This window comes from Rattus norvegicus, chromosome 2 (genome assembly GCF_021556685.1).
Source record: "Rattus norvegicus strain SHRSP/BbbUtx chromosome 2, alternate assembly SHRSP_T2T, whole genome shotgun sequence".
Taxonomy (NCBI): Eukaryota; Metazoa; Chordata; class Mammalia; order Rodentia; family Muridae; genus Rattus; species Rattus norvegicus.
Genome location: NC_141535.1, coordinates 135,754,161 through 135,770,650, shown reverse-complemented (window position 1 = coordinate 135,770,650; position 16,490 = coordinate 135,754,161). Strand labels below are relative to the sequence as shown.

General features: G+C 38.5%; 1 protein-coding gene across 51 annotated transcripts in view; it reads left to right on the top strand.

The window, feature by feature from the left end:
- Slc7a11 (solute carrier family 7 member 11) overlaps positions 1 to 16,490 on the top strand; it is a 219,643-nt gene that overhangs the window by 675 nt on the left and 202,478 nt on the right. For 32 of the 51 annotated variants that reach the window (XM_087622600.1, XM_087622599.1, XM_087622510.1 and 29 more), the window contains 3 exon segments: positions 3,934 to 4,060; positions 7,239 to 7,354; positions 15,246 to 15,371. In XM_087622600.1, coding sequence (XP_087478726.1) covers positions 3,934 to 4,060; positions 7,239 to 7,354; positions 15,246 to 15,371 — 369 coding nt within the window. 51 annotated transcript variants of the gene reach the window in all.

The window sequence follows — 16,490 nt, the reverse complement described above, 5'->3', positions numbered from 1 at the left end:
AAATGAATGGGCAAATACTACAGGAAATATTTTGAATTGTTGTTGTTGTTGTTCAGGTATGTGCACTACCCAAACACACTGTCCACTGTTGGCACAAGACTGAATCCTCTCGGATTCCTCCTCTTTCCTGCCGGAGACAGGAGACAGACTCTTCTTTGACTTGTTTTTCTGGTGTGCTGAGTGCAAAAAACTAACTTTGATGACCCAGAAAACGATGCAAGCCTTCCGTGCAGAGGGCTTGGGTTTCGTGAAGCATACGTAGTGCCTTGTTCCGGCAGCTGGGTGAAACACCTGTGAGGTGCAGCCGGCGTGGCCTATTTACACGCAGAACTGAATGTTCAGAACAGTGTCACGGGCCTTTTACTAGCTAAACAAACGGGTGGCACTCTTTGCCTTTTTAATATTTTTAAGTCATGGGCTTGTCCGTTTCTAATATTATGCTTTCAAAAGTCCATGGGAAGATAGGGATTTGCTGCGACTCCTGTCTCCATAAATGGTACAGTGGCTAAGGCTCGAACTTTTTTCTCCTATGCTTTTTTAAATTGCCTTATAGAAAATTTCTCAGTACTGGTTGGCAAGCTTCACTTGGGTGTCAGCCTTCCCTTCTTGCCTGGATCTGTTTTCTTTATCTGTATTTTACTAGGTCTCTGGGGAAACATACTTTCTCAGCCCATTCAAAGAAGTTTGTCTGACTAGAGCTGGTATTACTGTATTTATTAATTTTTTTCTCTTCAAAATTCTCTGAGTGGGTTGAGGGTTAATATTGCAGAGGAAATAATTACTCCTTCATCAGGAGGACAAATCAATATAAAACTCCCCCAAGTTCATTGTAAAGGTCATAAAAACCTGTGAATGGTCAATTATTGTAAAATTTGATGTATACTGTGGGGCAACACTTTGGTTCCAAAGTAGCCTACACTTGAAAGTTACTTTGTTAACTAGGAACCAAGTTCCTCTGGGACCAAGTGTTAACTCTTGTTCCATTCATTCTTTCAGCTCAGGTCTTGAGATATTTTAAATTACTGTTTTGGGGAAAGTTTCTTGCCTAGAATACACAAATATCTGTTTTTTGGAAGGAAGCATTTCAAATAATTTTGAAAGCAGTCTTGCTATAGAAAGAGCTATGAAGAGATGGCTTTGGGAATCTGGAGAACTTGGTATCATCATTTATGTGACTAGATTGTGCTTTATGAAATGTTGGGTGACAGCTGTCCCTTCTCTTCATTCTTTGGAGTAATACAGTTATTAAAAACTCGAACAGAATCCTTATCATGATTAATATTAAAGTGGTCCTGACATATGCAGGCTCAGATAAGCAAGGAGAAACTCAATTGTTGATCTTAAATGACTGTGTACCCTCAGGCTTCAAGTGTCTTACAGTACGTGATATATTTAGAATAAATCGATATTTAATCAGAAAAACTACAACCAGTTCCTTGAACTTTGCATACTTATACTCAGGCAGTTCCCACCGTGTGACTTGATTTTCACACACAATCAATGCCTATTCAGGTGAACAAAATAAAGTACTTGGAATGCTGGGCTAGTTAAAGGCACACTGACTTGTGTGGTGAAAACACGCTTATATATAAGTCCGCCATCTTTGGTGGAAGCTCAAGACACTACAGAACTAAGGGGTTGTGATGTAACCTGGAGTAGGTGTTGACTGCCAACTTCAGAGATGTGCTCTCATATTACTGCTGCTTAAATTACTGGGAGCTTTTTGACACAGAGTCTCCACAAATAAGAAGCAAGGCAAGATATAAGGAGAAAACTCTTCTTTTATTAAAGCTCTAGAACTTAAGGGTCTAGACATTTTCAAGTCAAGAATGTGGTCCTAGATGGTCCCCAACTTAAGATGGTTCAGCATATGATACCTTGTTTTTAACTTTCAGTGGTAGGTGATAGTAACTGTTTATTCAATAAATTACTTGGGATATTTTATCAGTTATAAAATGAAGCTCTGTAGGATGATGTTGTCTAGGTTCAGACAAGTGTGTAGGATGGTGCCTGGGCTGTGTGTGGGACAGACAGTTCCCACTGACTAGTGTTTGGAATGCACCATGTTTTCAAGGGGGCAACTTACCCCTCTGGAAGAGGAGCAGCATCTGCGCTTGGTTTATAACTTTTTGAACACCGAGGTCAACACATGGACTTTTATAGCCCTCTTTGAACTTCTTTTCATCTGGACACATAGTTATGGAGCCTGAGACCTATAAAAGAAATTTCCATTCCCCCAGAACCCAATTTAAACCTAGGGCAAAATATACAGAGGTCTGGGCATTGATTCCCTGACAGTAAATTCCAAGGTCTTTAAGAGTTTTTCCAATAACAAGGTTATATTGGTTGCTTTTCTGGACAACCGACCAACATGGTGACCATTATTTCCAGTGGAAGTTTGCTAGTTGTCTTTAGGTCTAAATTAATGAAGCATTTAAGTAGCTATCTGTAACTTTATCACTTTAGTACCTGGAGCATTGGAAAGCAGTACAACTGCTTGGATTGTTCTTTTGGATGGAGTCCAGTCTCAGAAGATGAGTCTAAGGTGTGGTCTTAGTGTCTTCTCTCATTTGTTCACTCTTAAAACAAATTCTCCAGATGACCCTGATAAAATCATACTCCATCTTCTCTAGTTTTCCAAGTTATATTTGTTTTGAGCATTCTGTAGGAGACACCATTGACCCGCAATACTTTCCAGATGTGGAGTCTCCTCAGGTGCCTGGGCAGAAACTCCGTTTTCTTTGAACACTAAGGGATGTAGACACTGGTGTTTGACTGATTGGTTGATTAATTGATTGACTTTTGGATGAAATTAAGATTTATTTTTCATGTCCTTCTTAATTAACGACGAAGCAGTTGGTAAGTAACGTAATATCATGTGGTGTGTTTGTTGTATCAGAGTCAGTCCTATCTATGGTTCACTTTCCCACCTTTACATCCAGAATAAGCATGAAAATTCATGTTTTCACTTCAAAGGGTGTGAAATTTAGGGTTTGGGGGAATTTAGATATAACCTTCCCAATCTTATACAAGTGTTATTTTTAAGCACATCTTAGTTTATAGTTGATTTTCATCACATACATGACTGTAGATTGTGGAATTTCTTTTTTAAAACACTCCTTTTAACTGCCGGGGTGTACATTTCGAAAACATCCGGAATAACTGTTTCTAGGAACAGAATAACCGGGTCAAGATTCGATTCGTTGATAAAGCGTATTGCATCAATTAACGGAAGTCTCACACAACAAGTAGCCTCTTCTTTCCCAAAGAACAGATAAACTATATTTTGATTTTCCACAGAAACATTATTTATTAAAATACCGTAGTGAGATCAGTCAGAGTGATCTTGTCTTAGTATGAGATGGTGTTGTTATTCAAATAATAGGTCAGTATCATTGACACCTGTCTTCTCTTTTCCCTCTGCCCTCTGGTTTCTGACCATAGATTCTGAGTCATATTTGTAGGTACCATTTCAAACAAAATTTTCTTTCCTTACATTTTTTTCCAGTTCATTTCATTTGGCTTTTATGTGTATGGGTGTTTTGCTTCTGTGCATGCCTAGTGCCCAAGGAAGCCAGAGTAGGGCCTTGGATCCCCGCGAACTGGAGATACAGATAGTTGTAAGTCCCCACGTAGATGCTGGGAATTGAGTTTGGGACTTCTGGAAGAGAAGTCAGTGCTCTTAACTGAGTAGCCATCCTTCCAAACTTTGGCATTTCTTTCTATTAGTATGAGGCAGGTCTCAAGCGTGAGGAAGTTAAAAGAGGACCTTGGTGGGTCTAAGTTAGGAGATGACGACTATTCCTGTGAAGGCCATTCTGACCAAAGGAAGTAGCCACAGAGTGCACACAACCTAAATGACGTTGTCGGTTCTATCACAAGACTACTAGATGCTGTGTCAACTTTGTACTTTTTTATTATCACCTTTCACAGGAGCCCTGTCTTATGCTGAATTGGGTACGAGCATAAAGAAATCTGGTGGTCATTACACATACATTCTGGAGGTCTTTGGTCCCTTGCTAGCTTTTGTTCGAGTCTGGGTGGAACTGCTGGTAATACGGTAAGGAGACGGAAACAATTAAGGGAAAACAAACCTATTCGTTTCATCACTTTTCCGGATCATCTTGACTGCTTTAACTAATTACAAATGTGTGTCACGTGACTTTGTTTGAAAAATACAGACCCTAAGGCATAAAAAAGCTTTCTTTAAGCTCCAAATTGTATAGAAATATGTTTTTTTCCAGAAAAGGCATTCATCTGAGATGGGGGGAATCTTCAAAATTCACTTTGATAAACTACACGTTGGATTGACCAGACACGATTTAATATGCTAGGGGTTAGTGGTTTTTTTCTTTTTACTGTTGATTATGTCATCAGGACATTTAACTTTACTTTTGTGACTAAGAACTGTCTGTGCCAAACAACTTAGTGTATTATCAAGTCTTATGCTTTACAAACAGTAAGAAAAATCAGGTTAACACAGTATGAGTGATTCATTTCCTCACATTAAACAAACCGTCGATGTGCAGTGGCAGAAGTTGTTTGATTGTACTGCCGTAAGGCTCTGTCCCCCTTCCTGATTCTCTTGGCACAGAATAGCACCAAGTCACTCTGAATAGCAAATTTCCCTCAATATTGTGAGGAGCCTGTGTTGTCGCATGTGCAGCTCGTGTCACAGGTGTTTTGTGCTTTAAGGGATATGACTTGCACTTTGTGATTAAAGAGTTCATTAGAAATCATTAGGGAACCTTGCTCTCCTGTAAACAAAGGGCGCAGAGTACTAAAATCCCAGCTAAGTTTTCATTCTGCCACTAACAGAAGTGACAAAGGAAGAGCTCTAAGTGTCTGCTAACGGGAACAATTGTAATGGTGTTAATAGCAGACTTCAGAGTAGTGCACACTTCATTGGGAACAACAGTTCTTTGTTGCTTAGTAATTGCTAGTGTTAAATGATGATAAAAAGCACATTTTTTTTCTTTTTGCTTTCCTAAGATTTCTCTATCTGAGATGTACTTCTCTCTGTCATCGTAATCATATGTACTCTTCAAAGCTAATTTTTGTATGTATATATGACATATACATACACACACATATATATATAGTATATATATATATATATATATATATATATATATAAATTTCTGGTTTATCCCTAGTTTGTAGTATTTCTTTCATCTCTTAATGTCTTAAGACCTTAAGCGACCCATTACTAGTTTCCTATTATAATTATAAGCATTTCAAGGATGTAAGATGTAAGAATAGGTCTTACACCTTTTATGACTTTCAAACTATTTATGTCAGTGCCATGTGTATCCTAGATAGTAATCCTTTCTTATACAAGTGTCTGGAAACCCAAGATGATGTTGTTTCGAATGTAACAGGCACAGCATTGAAATAAGAACAGTAAGTCAGTGGAGTGCTGCCCTGTCAGCTGTTGAGCTTCCCAGCCTGATGTCCTTCAACTTCACTGCATCTTCATCCATGCAGTTGTGACGTAACTTTATGTAATTATTCAGTGTTGCTATGACAGCATGATCACTCCATTTGCAATGGACAGATAAGAAACCCATTCGTTAATTTATCGTTTCCACAAATTGCCGATGAATGGCAGACAGCAAGATAAAGAGATCTAAATTGGAGTGAGCCACAATTCATGCTTCTTAACTGCTGATAACCAGATGCACCTTAATTTTGAAAGAACTGTTCTAGCTGTGTGTGTGTGTGTGTGTGTGTGTGTGTGTGTGTGTGTGTAAGCATGAGTGCGTGCATGTGCACAGCCAAGTTACCTAAGTAGATCTTCGAAGCTTTTTAATACATCTATGTTCCCTAGGATAGTCTTTCAAACAAGCAAAGTAGCAAATACCATGAAGGACATGACACCCTAGGACATAAATCCATTTCTTTTCATGATAGTAACCATGATATCTAAATGCTCCCCATTAAAATTATACTTTCAAATTAAGTTGGTATTGTCAGAAATAATCCAAGCAAAGTCACCCAATAGAACAAGATGGGGACTTTAAAGTTGAGGTCATGTAGTCACATGATATTTGACCACTATTGAGTTTCTACTGTAACAGATGCTGGGCTTATCCTTGCACTGGGGTAAAATTCCAATTGGGAGGAACACAGTTTTTTTTCCACAGATTTCAAAGTCAAGCGGAAGGATGGGGTTTCAATCTGGGGATCACCTTAACTAGAATAAAAACCCTACTGTGGTAAACAGTGTGTAGGGGACAGGTTTGGTGCTGTGTAAAAGGAAGCTTGGACAAGGGGAAGGTTGGAGTCACTTCCCTGGACCAAGACTAAAACCAGATACTAAGTACAAAATGTAGCTATATGGAATGGCTCTGGGCAGAAGTGATTCAGTTCTTGTTCCTGGGAAGCTTGTGTGTGCAAGGCCTCACCATGGTCAGAATGTGTTTGAAGGATATTGAAGTGATGCTAGCAGATTTAGGTTTAGAAATCAAAGACTTTTATAAAAATGATAGAGAACAGCAAAACATCCCCTTCGGAGGCAGGAGTCTCTGGGGGAGAGGAAAAAGTTAAAATGTTTGTGGTTTTGACTGGAGGTAGGAGATCAGTGTTGGAGACAGGTAATATGGGTTGGTCTCTGGTGATCCAGGGATCAGGCCTAGGTGTTAACCACAAGAAGGAAGAGAAGCTGAAAGGGACTCTTGCTTGAGATGTTAAGCAATTTTGTGGATTTCCTTGTGTGTGGCAAGAATATGCCCTCGTATTTAAGATGAAATGGAATTTTCCTTTTTTTCCCTTTGAAGAACTAAAATGGGATGACTTATTGTCTGGGTTGCTATCTTCTCAGGCTGGTTTTGTTTTCTTATTTTGTGGTCCTCTCTAAATAAATATTCTTAAGAAGTTAAGAATACTCACTTGGCTTCGAGATTTCTTTTTACTAGAGAATTAAGAATCAATGTTAAATATTTAGACACATGTTGGCATAAACATTTATAACTACTAATTTTCAACAGAGATTTTTTTAAAAAATTAGTCCTTACTGGTATAGTCAATATTGCATTTGGAGTGTATGGCAACTTAATGAAATATGAAGCTCTAAACATGATGGACTTTCATGTTAAATATGTAATATGTTCCACATGTTAAGTACTAAGATCTGAAGATCAGCACAAATGTTATTTATTGTTTCCTGTAGTTAACCTAAATACTCTCTCTCTCTCTCTCTCTCTCTCTCTCTCTCTCTCTCTCTCTCTCTCTCTCAGCCCCGGAGCTACGGCTGTGATATCCCTGGCTTTTGGACGCTACATTCTAGAACCGTTTTTTATTCAATGTGAAATTCCTGAACTTGCAATCAAGCTTGTAACAGCTGTGGGCATCAGTGAGTATTAGAGCTGTAACAGAAAAGAGGAAAGCAATGTAAGAAAGTGATTGGAGGCAAATTTTCTTTAGAGTCTTTGCATGGCATCCCCCCAAATTGTATTTTTGTGCTCACTGTTTCCAATCTGTGTTGGACAATAGAGACAAGAATACAAGGTTTGAAGTGGCCTCTGCTATTACAATGTATGCCAACTGTATACTGGATCAACAGATGTGGTAGCTGATCTCTTAAAGTAGACAAAAAAAAAAAAAACCCCTTACTTCCTTGGTAAAATATTAAAAGGGTTGTGCATCAGAAGACACTGTTCAGGATGAGAACTATTCTGAGCAATTGTTTTTATGTTGGAAATTACTCTAGTGACACAGTGAATTATTACTCATGAATGGTCCTGGGGTTAAGTTTGCATGCTGGGTATATATGTTGTGTTTGTGTAGTTTATAGTGATATTAGCTGTCACCCTAAGGTTACCATTTTCTCTACCTGTTTCCGGCAATGATAAGATTTTTTTTCCTGAAGATTTGATAGTCAGTAGCCTTTCTCAACTAGATTTCTCTATGGCCTACAAATTAGGAAGTTGTTCACTTTTTAAAATTATTATTAATGGACATAGATTTTTAGAAGTTAAAGAAACAGAGGAAATAAAACGAGGAACTTGTACAAAATGACATAGTGATACAAAGCCACAGCTGATGGCCATTTCCTATAACCTCCTGGAATCTTACGGCGTAGGATAATAATTGCTGGTCAAACTGCTGTTGTCTGACTCCACGTGGTCATGGCTAACTATGCTTAACAACCCGAGGAAGGCTACTCGGGAATAACTGACTTGCACACTCTGGAAGACTGCTTAGAGTTCCCTCACAGTGGTGTACTAGAATAACACAAAGATCAAGTCACTTTTGACAACAGATGGCCCAGGGGCTAGTCTCTAACAAAGTGCTAGATTCTATGTAAAAACATCTCTAGTATGACAGACATGGATGTCCGAACTAGCTAGCTAAATCCTAAACGCACAGCTGTTCTGTGATATCTCTAGAAAGACAAAGAAAAATGGCTTAACATAGACATTTGGGAGGTCTGGGCAGTTAAAATGTAGGTGTTGATGATATTCTTTCTTTTACGCACAGCAAAGACCTAGGAAAACCGAGGGACAATTGACCTCACTTACTCGCACTTCAGTATTCTCCTGAGATAATTATGCCAGTGTTGTGGCGGCTGTGAGGACTCCATCCAATATGGAGTATTTGTGATGATGACTGCAACTCACTAAGAATGCAGGGAAACTGATGAATATTTATACTTCTGTGGAGAAATGCCACCAGAATTCCCCTGAGACCAGGGACCTCCACAAAGCTACAACTCCAGTCCCTCCACTGCACTTAGCTTGCCTGTTTGTGCTTAGAAGCTATTCGTGAATGATTGACTTTATGGGGAGAAGTGTAAGGATGTTCTTTTTACTGTGATAGAAGTTCTTGTAGTTTGTGATGGAAACTAAAACAGAAGTTTTAGGTGGCTTCTGTACTCAGGAAGAAGGGAGATAGTGGTGGAAAGGTACAGTCTGCTAGCCAAGATGTTAGAGCTGGCATCGTGAACTTTTGTGTGCTGAATCATCTCACACAATGGTTATAGTTCCCTGGAGACGTATAACCTGGAGTTGAATAAAGTGTCCTGGTCCCTTGATTATGTGATTTGGGGCTGTTTAACTTATTTTATGTTTCTGTTTTATTGATTTATAAAATGCCTATGAAATATCAACGTGTCTTGAATGACTATAGAAGTATAAAATTATATCAGAGTTTTAAAATTTTGAAGAGTCCCATCAAGAACATGGGAAGCTCTTGATGACTCTGACGTTGCACTAAAGGGTTGGACTAACAGCCATTTTTACATCTGTCATATTCTCTTTTTCCCTGAATGAGACTATGTCACATCACAGTTGTCTTATGAAGACTGAGAAGAAAAAAGGAGTATTTTAAAGAACTCCATAGGCTAACAATACACGTTACTAAGTAAAAGGCATAACCAAAAACCTTAACGGAAACTCTGATATGGAGATATTTCCAAAGCCACAATTTTTTCCTGCTTTGATGAAGACATTAGATAAATAATGAAGATATGTTTGCACTTTTATCTTTGAAAGTCTGAATGACTTTGTTATTAAGCCCATTTTTTTTTAACCTCTTAAAAGGAGACGTAAGTATTTTATGAAATTCAAAATGTTAAGTCTTCCCAAAACAAATCTTTGAAGCAATGGCAAGGAAGGCACACTAAACTGTGCTTGGGCTCACAGGTTTGCAGTTTGGTGGAGGGATGGGTAGAGAAGTGTCTGGGGGTCTGATGGAAACTTTATGTCTCCTATTTTTCCCAGGAGCTATAATATTAGTTTGTAAGTTCTGATACAAGCTACAGATCCTGACCAGGGAACAAGTTCCTAAACTCAGAACTACTGAAAGAGAAACGGGAGTATTCTCATGTCTCAGTGGGAAGTAATTTTTAAGGGAATGGATTAATTGGAGAAGTCAAATGGCCTTTAAGAGGAATTTAGCTTTAATGGAACAACAGGGGGAGGGGATGGAGAAAGAGAAATTTACCTGGGGGCAAATCTCTCACTTACTTTATTCTTCAAAGTGAATATAGGTAGTGTTTTGCCTGTTACAGGAAAAGGTTGTGGAGAAGTAGAAAGTAAGAGTTTAATTGCATAAATTACTTCCCTGAGTTCCTCTAGGGAAATGAGGAATTTAAGTCTCTAGTTTAGTATAGAAAAAGGTCAAACTTCAAAAGAGTTTCAAATTTTGTAGAATATTAGCCCACCATTTGAAAGATAATAGCAGAGTGGGGGGGAGGATTTATCTAAATGGTGATTTATCCACATTTTTCAAAGAACCCCACTTCTGGCCAATGATAAGTATGAGACATTTGTGTTTATCCAAAATTCTGTTCATTTTAGTAAAAGTATTAGGCATGCCAAAGTGTAACTGGAAAATCTTCTAAGTTGACTTTGGCTATGTTCCTAAGTCCAATTCTAAGATCAATAACTTTATATTGAAGATAACACACTTCATGGTTCTTATAGTTTGAAGGAACAGAGGCATATATTCAGTATTTAAAACGTTGAGTCTGTTGTTCTGGTCTCTAAAGCTGAACCCTAAAAGGAAGAGTATTCTCAAGTGGCATATGAACCCTAAAGAAAGATATTCTCAAGTAGAATTTTATAAAAAATACTTTCTGCTTGTGTTGTGATATCTACCCATGTCATTCCTTACCATTCCTCCCTGAGTCTCATATCCCGTGCTGGTTAGTTTTACAGAGTCATATCGCACAGCATTAACCTTTGTGGAGTTAATCAGGTGGAACAAAGAAAATGGCATTTATATATCATTGTGAAAGATAGCGAGGGGCTGAGGTGATGGTTTAGGAGGTAAAGCATTTGCTAAGCAAGCATAAAGACCTACCCTCAGCCTGTAATCCCAGAACAGACATGTTAAGAGACTAGAAGAACTTCAGGACCAAGTCAGTGAGCTCTGGGTTCATTGAAAGATCCTATCTCCAAAATAACGTGGAGACAACTGAGAAAGATGGTCAGCATCTGCCTTTAGCCTCTTAACGTGCATACACACATGCACACCTGCACACACTGTGCAAACCAATGAAAGCACAAACACACCGAGAAAGACAAGCTCAAATCAGCCTGTCCAATTCCACAAATGTTACTGTTGTTTCTGTTTTCCTGGAGCCTTCACGTTATATTGAAAATATATGATGAGTCTGTGTTGGCAATTATTGAATCATACTGTGTACGTACATGTGTATATCTCTTTAAATCTGAAGTTTAGGTATCTTTACTCCTTTCTTCCATTAGCTAAATCACAACACAATAGGGCATAGCAAGATACACAAGTATTGCGGGATAGCAGCCGTATCCTTCAGGAACACTGTCCATAAAATGTGGAATTCAAGTGCCCTGAGATCCTAAGTCAGAGAAGTCACAAGTTGTCAAGGAACTTGGTTGTATCCATGAGCTCACACATACCTTTCGAGCTATTTCCTTATTGTTTCACCTGGGAGCTGATGGTAAAGGCTTGAGCTCAGGACATAGCCTACCGGCCTTCTAATCTTATCTTAACACTTACTTCCTGTCTATGGACACGGGCAAGTTAAACAGAAACTGGAGTTTTTCCTGCTCTTATGAAATACACACCTGATAATAGCAGCCATGTCATAGAAATGTGATGATTGGCAAACATTATCCGTGGATGTCTTTACACAATGTCTGACAGGAGATCCTAGCACACATACATTTACGTAGTGCTGGCTGTGTCTATTCCTAACAGCGAGATCCGTGATAGAGTTGGCCCTCTAAAGGTTCTTTCTGAAATCAGTGCGTCCAGGAAATGGATGTTGAAAGATAAAGCGACCCCAGCAGCGTCTGCAGAGAGAAGTGGAGGCACCAGCTTTATCTCATCATGTACCATTCAAATACACCATCTGTATGTTTTATCAGTTTAGCACGAAGCGCTCTGAAGGCGGAAGTCAGAAAGAATATGAATCTGAGAGACTACCCAATAATCTGTAACATCTCTCTTCAAAATGAAAGACAGCGGTGAATGATTTCATGTGCAGAAAGAAATACTTGCTAGTCCTTAAACCACAGCACCAGTCTCTAAGATTCCCCTAAACATCTTTTTAAAATACAACTCCTTTCAAAAATGGGTTTCTTATTTCTAGAATTTATGGGTATAGCTTTCTCTGCTACATTTTCATTTTCTAGGAAACTGCATCTTAAGTAAGTAAATAAAGCCTACCACTTTTTGGTAAAAGTTTGAGAAGTAAGCCAAAGAATTTTTTTTCCATGTATGAGATTAATGGTTACTTAAAAGAAGACTCAGGCCAGAGTGCTGGTGCAGATGTCTTCTTATTAAGATATAGGTAGATGGTGTGTGTATTTAAGAATTTAGATATGGTTTAGGTCAGAAACTCTGAATGTTCCTGTGTTTACCGAACCCTAAGTCCCTATTAAATATTGTCGGATAAGTTGCTTAGGCACCGTTAAATTCCACCACTCAGATGCAGGATGGAGAATCTCTCCTGGCTGCCCGACCAGTGACTTCTTACTTGCTAAGCTGTAGGTACCTCTGGGTCACTGATGTGCACCTCCTGGAATATGGTGCACCGACTAATGAGAGAGATGTTAGATGCTCAGAAAAAAAGCCAGGTTGGGAGAAACCTTTAAGGAAAGCCAGTCTTACTAAGACTTCTTTCCTTAGCTAAGGAAATGCAAGGGAGAAGGGTCAATTTCGTTTGAGTTTTGTCTCCCACTTGTCTTTTAAACATTAAGAAATACAGAAAAGTATTCCAGATCCTCATTGTTTTTCCTGTTTCAATGAACATCAAGCATTCACTTTCTTTTGAAGACAACAAACCCTTTTTTCCTCAAATATGAACATGGTCAGGTGTTCCTCAAGTGAGAATATTTTTCATGCGTGTAGTGTCTGCTTCCTTTCCTTCCCTCTTTCTTCTCCTTTCTCCCAGGACCTCTTTTTCTACTTAGGATTGCCTGAAACAGAGCAAGCACAGTGCTCCTTTGTTGCTGATGACAACCAAGGCCAAGTTTTTTTTTCTCACTTTTATGTCAAAGTTAGACCTCTTTAATGTAAAAAAAAAAAAAAAATCCTCCTTGTCATGTGATGAGCCGTCAATCACAGTCACTCGCACAGAGAAACAGATGCTCACTAGATAACTCGGGGAGAAGCAGGGTTGTATTTGGCCACTTTCTATATGTAAAGTCTCTGCATATTAGAGACGGAAATGATTTCAGTTTTCATCTTTTCTGATAAAATAATGCCTTTGAGAACTGACAGTAGATCTAAGTTATTCCTTCACCTGTTCATTACAAAAAAATAAAAAGATAAAAAGAAAAGCTACAATTCTGCCCTATCCCCTAATTTCTGACTCTTCTCATCATGATTGCTTTGACATACTTCATTCCTACACCCTGTTTCTCTTTCAGTGGAGACTTCTGACCCACCCCCCACATCTTTTTTCAGTAGGCCTTAACTTACCACTCTACTTACTTATTAAAATGCCTGCCTTTACTGAGGTATATTTAGTAAATAAAATTGTGTTAGTGTATGCAGTGTGGTGAGTTCACCTGTGTATACCATGTGAAGTGCTTGTTAGTGTAAGTTTATCACTGTATCTGACACCCCAACCCGTTACCTCTTTAGTTTTAGGTGTGGACACAGATTGACCTAGTTTGCCCATAGTCACTAAAGTACTATCCTCTCCCAAATTTGTTGAAATATTGCTGTAAACTAAATTTCAACATTGAAATATTTTGATGTTCCGTAATCTATAGGTTCTTGATATTACTTTTTAAAAGATTTATTTATTTTATGTATAGTTCTCTATCTGCATGTACACCTGCCTGCCAGAAGAGGGAATGAGGTTCCGTTACAGATGGTTGTGAGTCACCATGTGGATGCTGGGAATTGAATTCAGGGTCTCTGGAAGAACAGCTGGTGCTCTTAACCACTGAACTATTTCTCCAGCCCCTGATATTTTTTTATAACTATTTCTCCTACATCCTCCTTTCCTCTGTTTTGGACTTTATCATCATCCCATGCATTCATCAATGACCCTTTACCCTACTCTGTGGCTCAGTGGCGTATCATAAACACAATTTCATGTTATGCATGATTGACTGTATATCGATTTTTTTAGATGGCCATCCAAAACCATTAAAAGAAGGTACATTAATTAGGCACTGCTTGGGTATAGATTATTTTAATTTTTACATTAGTTATTGTATATTAATAACATCTTGCCAATTACTAATTATGGAATTGAGCTAATAATAGATCGTATTATACAAGGGAAGTACAATGACTACTCCTGACTGTATACAATCCCCATTTGAATGTAAGAATTCTGCTGGTTTTCCTTTTAATTCCCTAAGAAACAACTTTATGCATTTAAAAGTCTTTGTTAAAGGAGAATATGTCTTTACTAAAGCTTATTGATGAAATCCATAAATGTCAGGAATGAAATAGCTGCTGTTTTGGGCTATACTGTGCCTGTGTTTTTGGCAAGAACATAAAGTTGAAATTCACTGAATAAAATAATCCTGAACACCTCTTCAGAGAAGAAAATGAAAGCCTAGATTATCATTAAAACTGTGCCTTAACATTTTTGAGAGCCCAGTTCATTCATTCAATGAAAATATGTTAGTTATCTCCCTGGGCCAGGAACAGACTATTGGCAATTACTGGCAATGCCGGAATGAATAGCCATCGTTCTGTCTGTCTTTGATGTGGGCAGGGATGGCTGCTTAGGAAACTGTCCATAGTATCTTGAGAGCAAAGTCTTCTGGCTTCAGACCCACTGTACATCCTAAGCTGAAAAGTCCCAAGACCTTATGCTTAAATAACAACATATGTTGGAAACAATACTTGCAGGGTAGATTAAAACTCACCCCTGATTATCTAGAACAATACTGAGTTGGGCTGGTCTTGATGGTGAAGAACGGGATCTCACACTTAGCACTTCTTACCCCTTCCCATGACCACCGCATGACTTCAGAATGAAGATTTTTGACGTTATTGTTAATTCACAGCAATGCATGTTCATTGTTACCAAGGTGTGAATGAAGAACAAAAGAGGTACTCTGTGCAGGCATCTTCTCTAAGCTTCTCAGGCTCGAATGTCTCTCCAAGAGTTGTCTTAATGCAGGAGAGCCTTGATCTGGGCACAGCCTGGGAAGCTGCACTTCTTAAGTTCTGGTAGTTCAGGCCAGCACTGCAGGTTTATAGATCACATTTCGACTGACAAGGACCTAAGACATCGTTTTGCTCATGGGGCTTTGTCTTCGGTAACTGTGTCTGTTTGTTTGCAGCTGTGGTGATGGTTCTAAATAGCACGAGTGTCAGCTGGAGTGCCCGGATCCAGATTTTCCTAACCTTTTGCAAGCTCACAGCAATTCTGATAATTATAGTCCCTGGAGTTATACAGCTAATTAAAGGTATGGACTGAGAAGGAAATGCGTTTTAAACTGCGTATCTGCTTCTGGTCTCTTCTAACACCGACTTTCGCTTGTCTAGCAGAATCCTTAATTAGTCTTTGCTTGTGGAACTTAAACTCTGTACTGTCATCTAATTGATTTAAAAGGCTACATCGAGAATGAGTTGGTATTTATAGTTGAATGGCAGCAAGAGAATTAAGACTAGATCAAGCAACTAAAATAAGGTGTCTGCAAATTCCCTTGATATAAATGGCTTGGAGTCGACCCCAAAGTGGAAAGCAAAAACAAAAGCAAAACCAAAGCAAAATGAATTTGCTATTTAGCTTTAAGTACAGATCAATATAGCCTTTGTTTGCACTCCAGAACTTTTCAATAGTAGAAGCCAATGTGAAAGATAAAAATATCTCTGGAAAATAATGGAAGATGACTGATAGTCCTTGTTTTTTTTTATTTGTATTTCTTCACTCTCAGATTAGTATCCACAGAAGAGTAGTGAAATAGCCTTCCTAAAAACAAGATCCTTATAAGATGATAAAAAGTTGCAAAAACTTAGCTTTTATTGTGACATTTTCTGTGTGAAACTTGCATTTCTGAAGAAAATGGTGCAGTTTTTGGATTTATCATTGAGCTTCCTATTTAATTAGATAAGAATTTGAGTGATGTAGTGTATGGTTGACCCTAATTGATAGGCTATGTGTTTGCTTAGTTTTAGGGGAAATGTTTGAGAGAGATACAGGACCCAAGAGGTTACTGAATTTGCAGTGGGAAATAGAAATGATAGAGCAAATCCATTGGAAAGAGGTGACATATCACGTGGGCATGTTAAGTATTTCTTGTTTACATTGGCACTGTCAATTCCAAGCAAAGGAATGTATAGAGCAGTTTAATGACCCTGCAGGAGGAAGTTACAACACAAAAGGAAATGTTCAGCAAAGCCATTTGCATTCACAGAAGCCCCAAACAACAACCTTGAGAACTTGGTCACTCTAGTTAGAAGAGGGAATTGCTCTTGTCCATTTAACCAGCCTAGTGGGTGACCTTAGAGTCCTGCTGGTAAAATGTTTCTGTCAAATCCAGCCACCTCAGCACCAGAATAAACACAGTGAGAATTTCAACAGT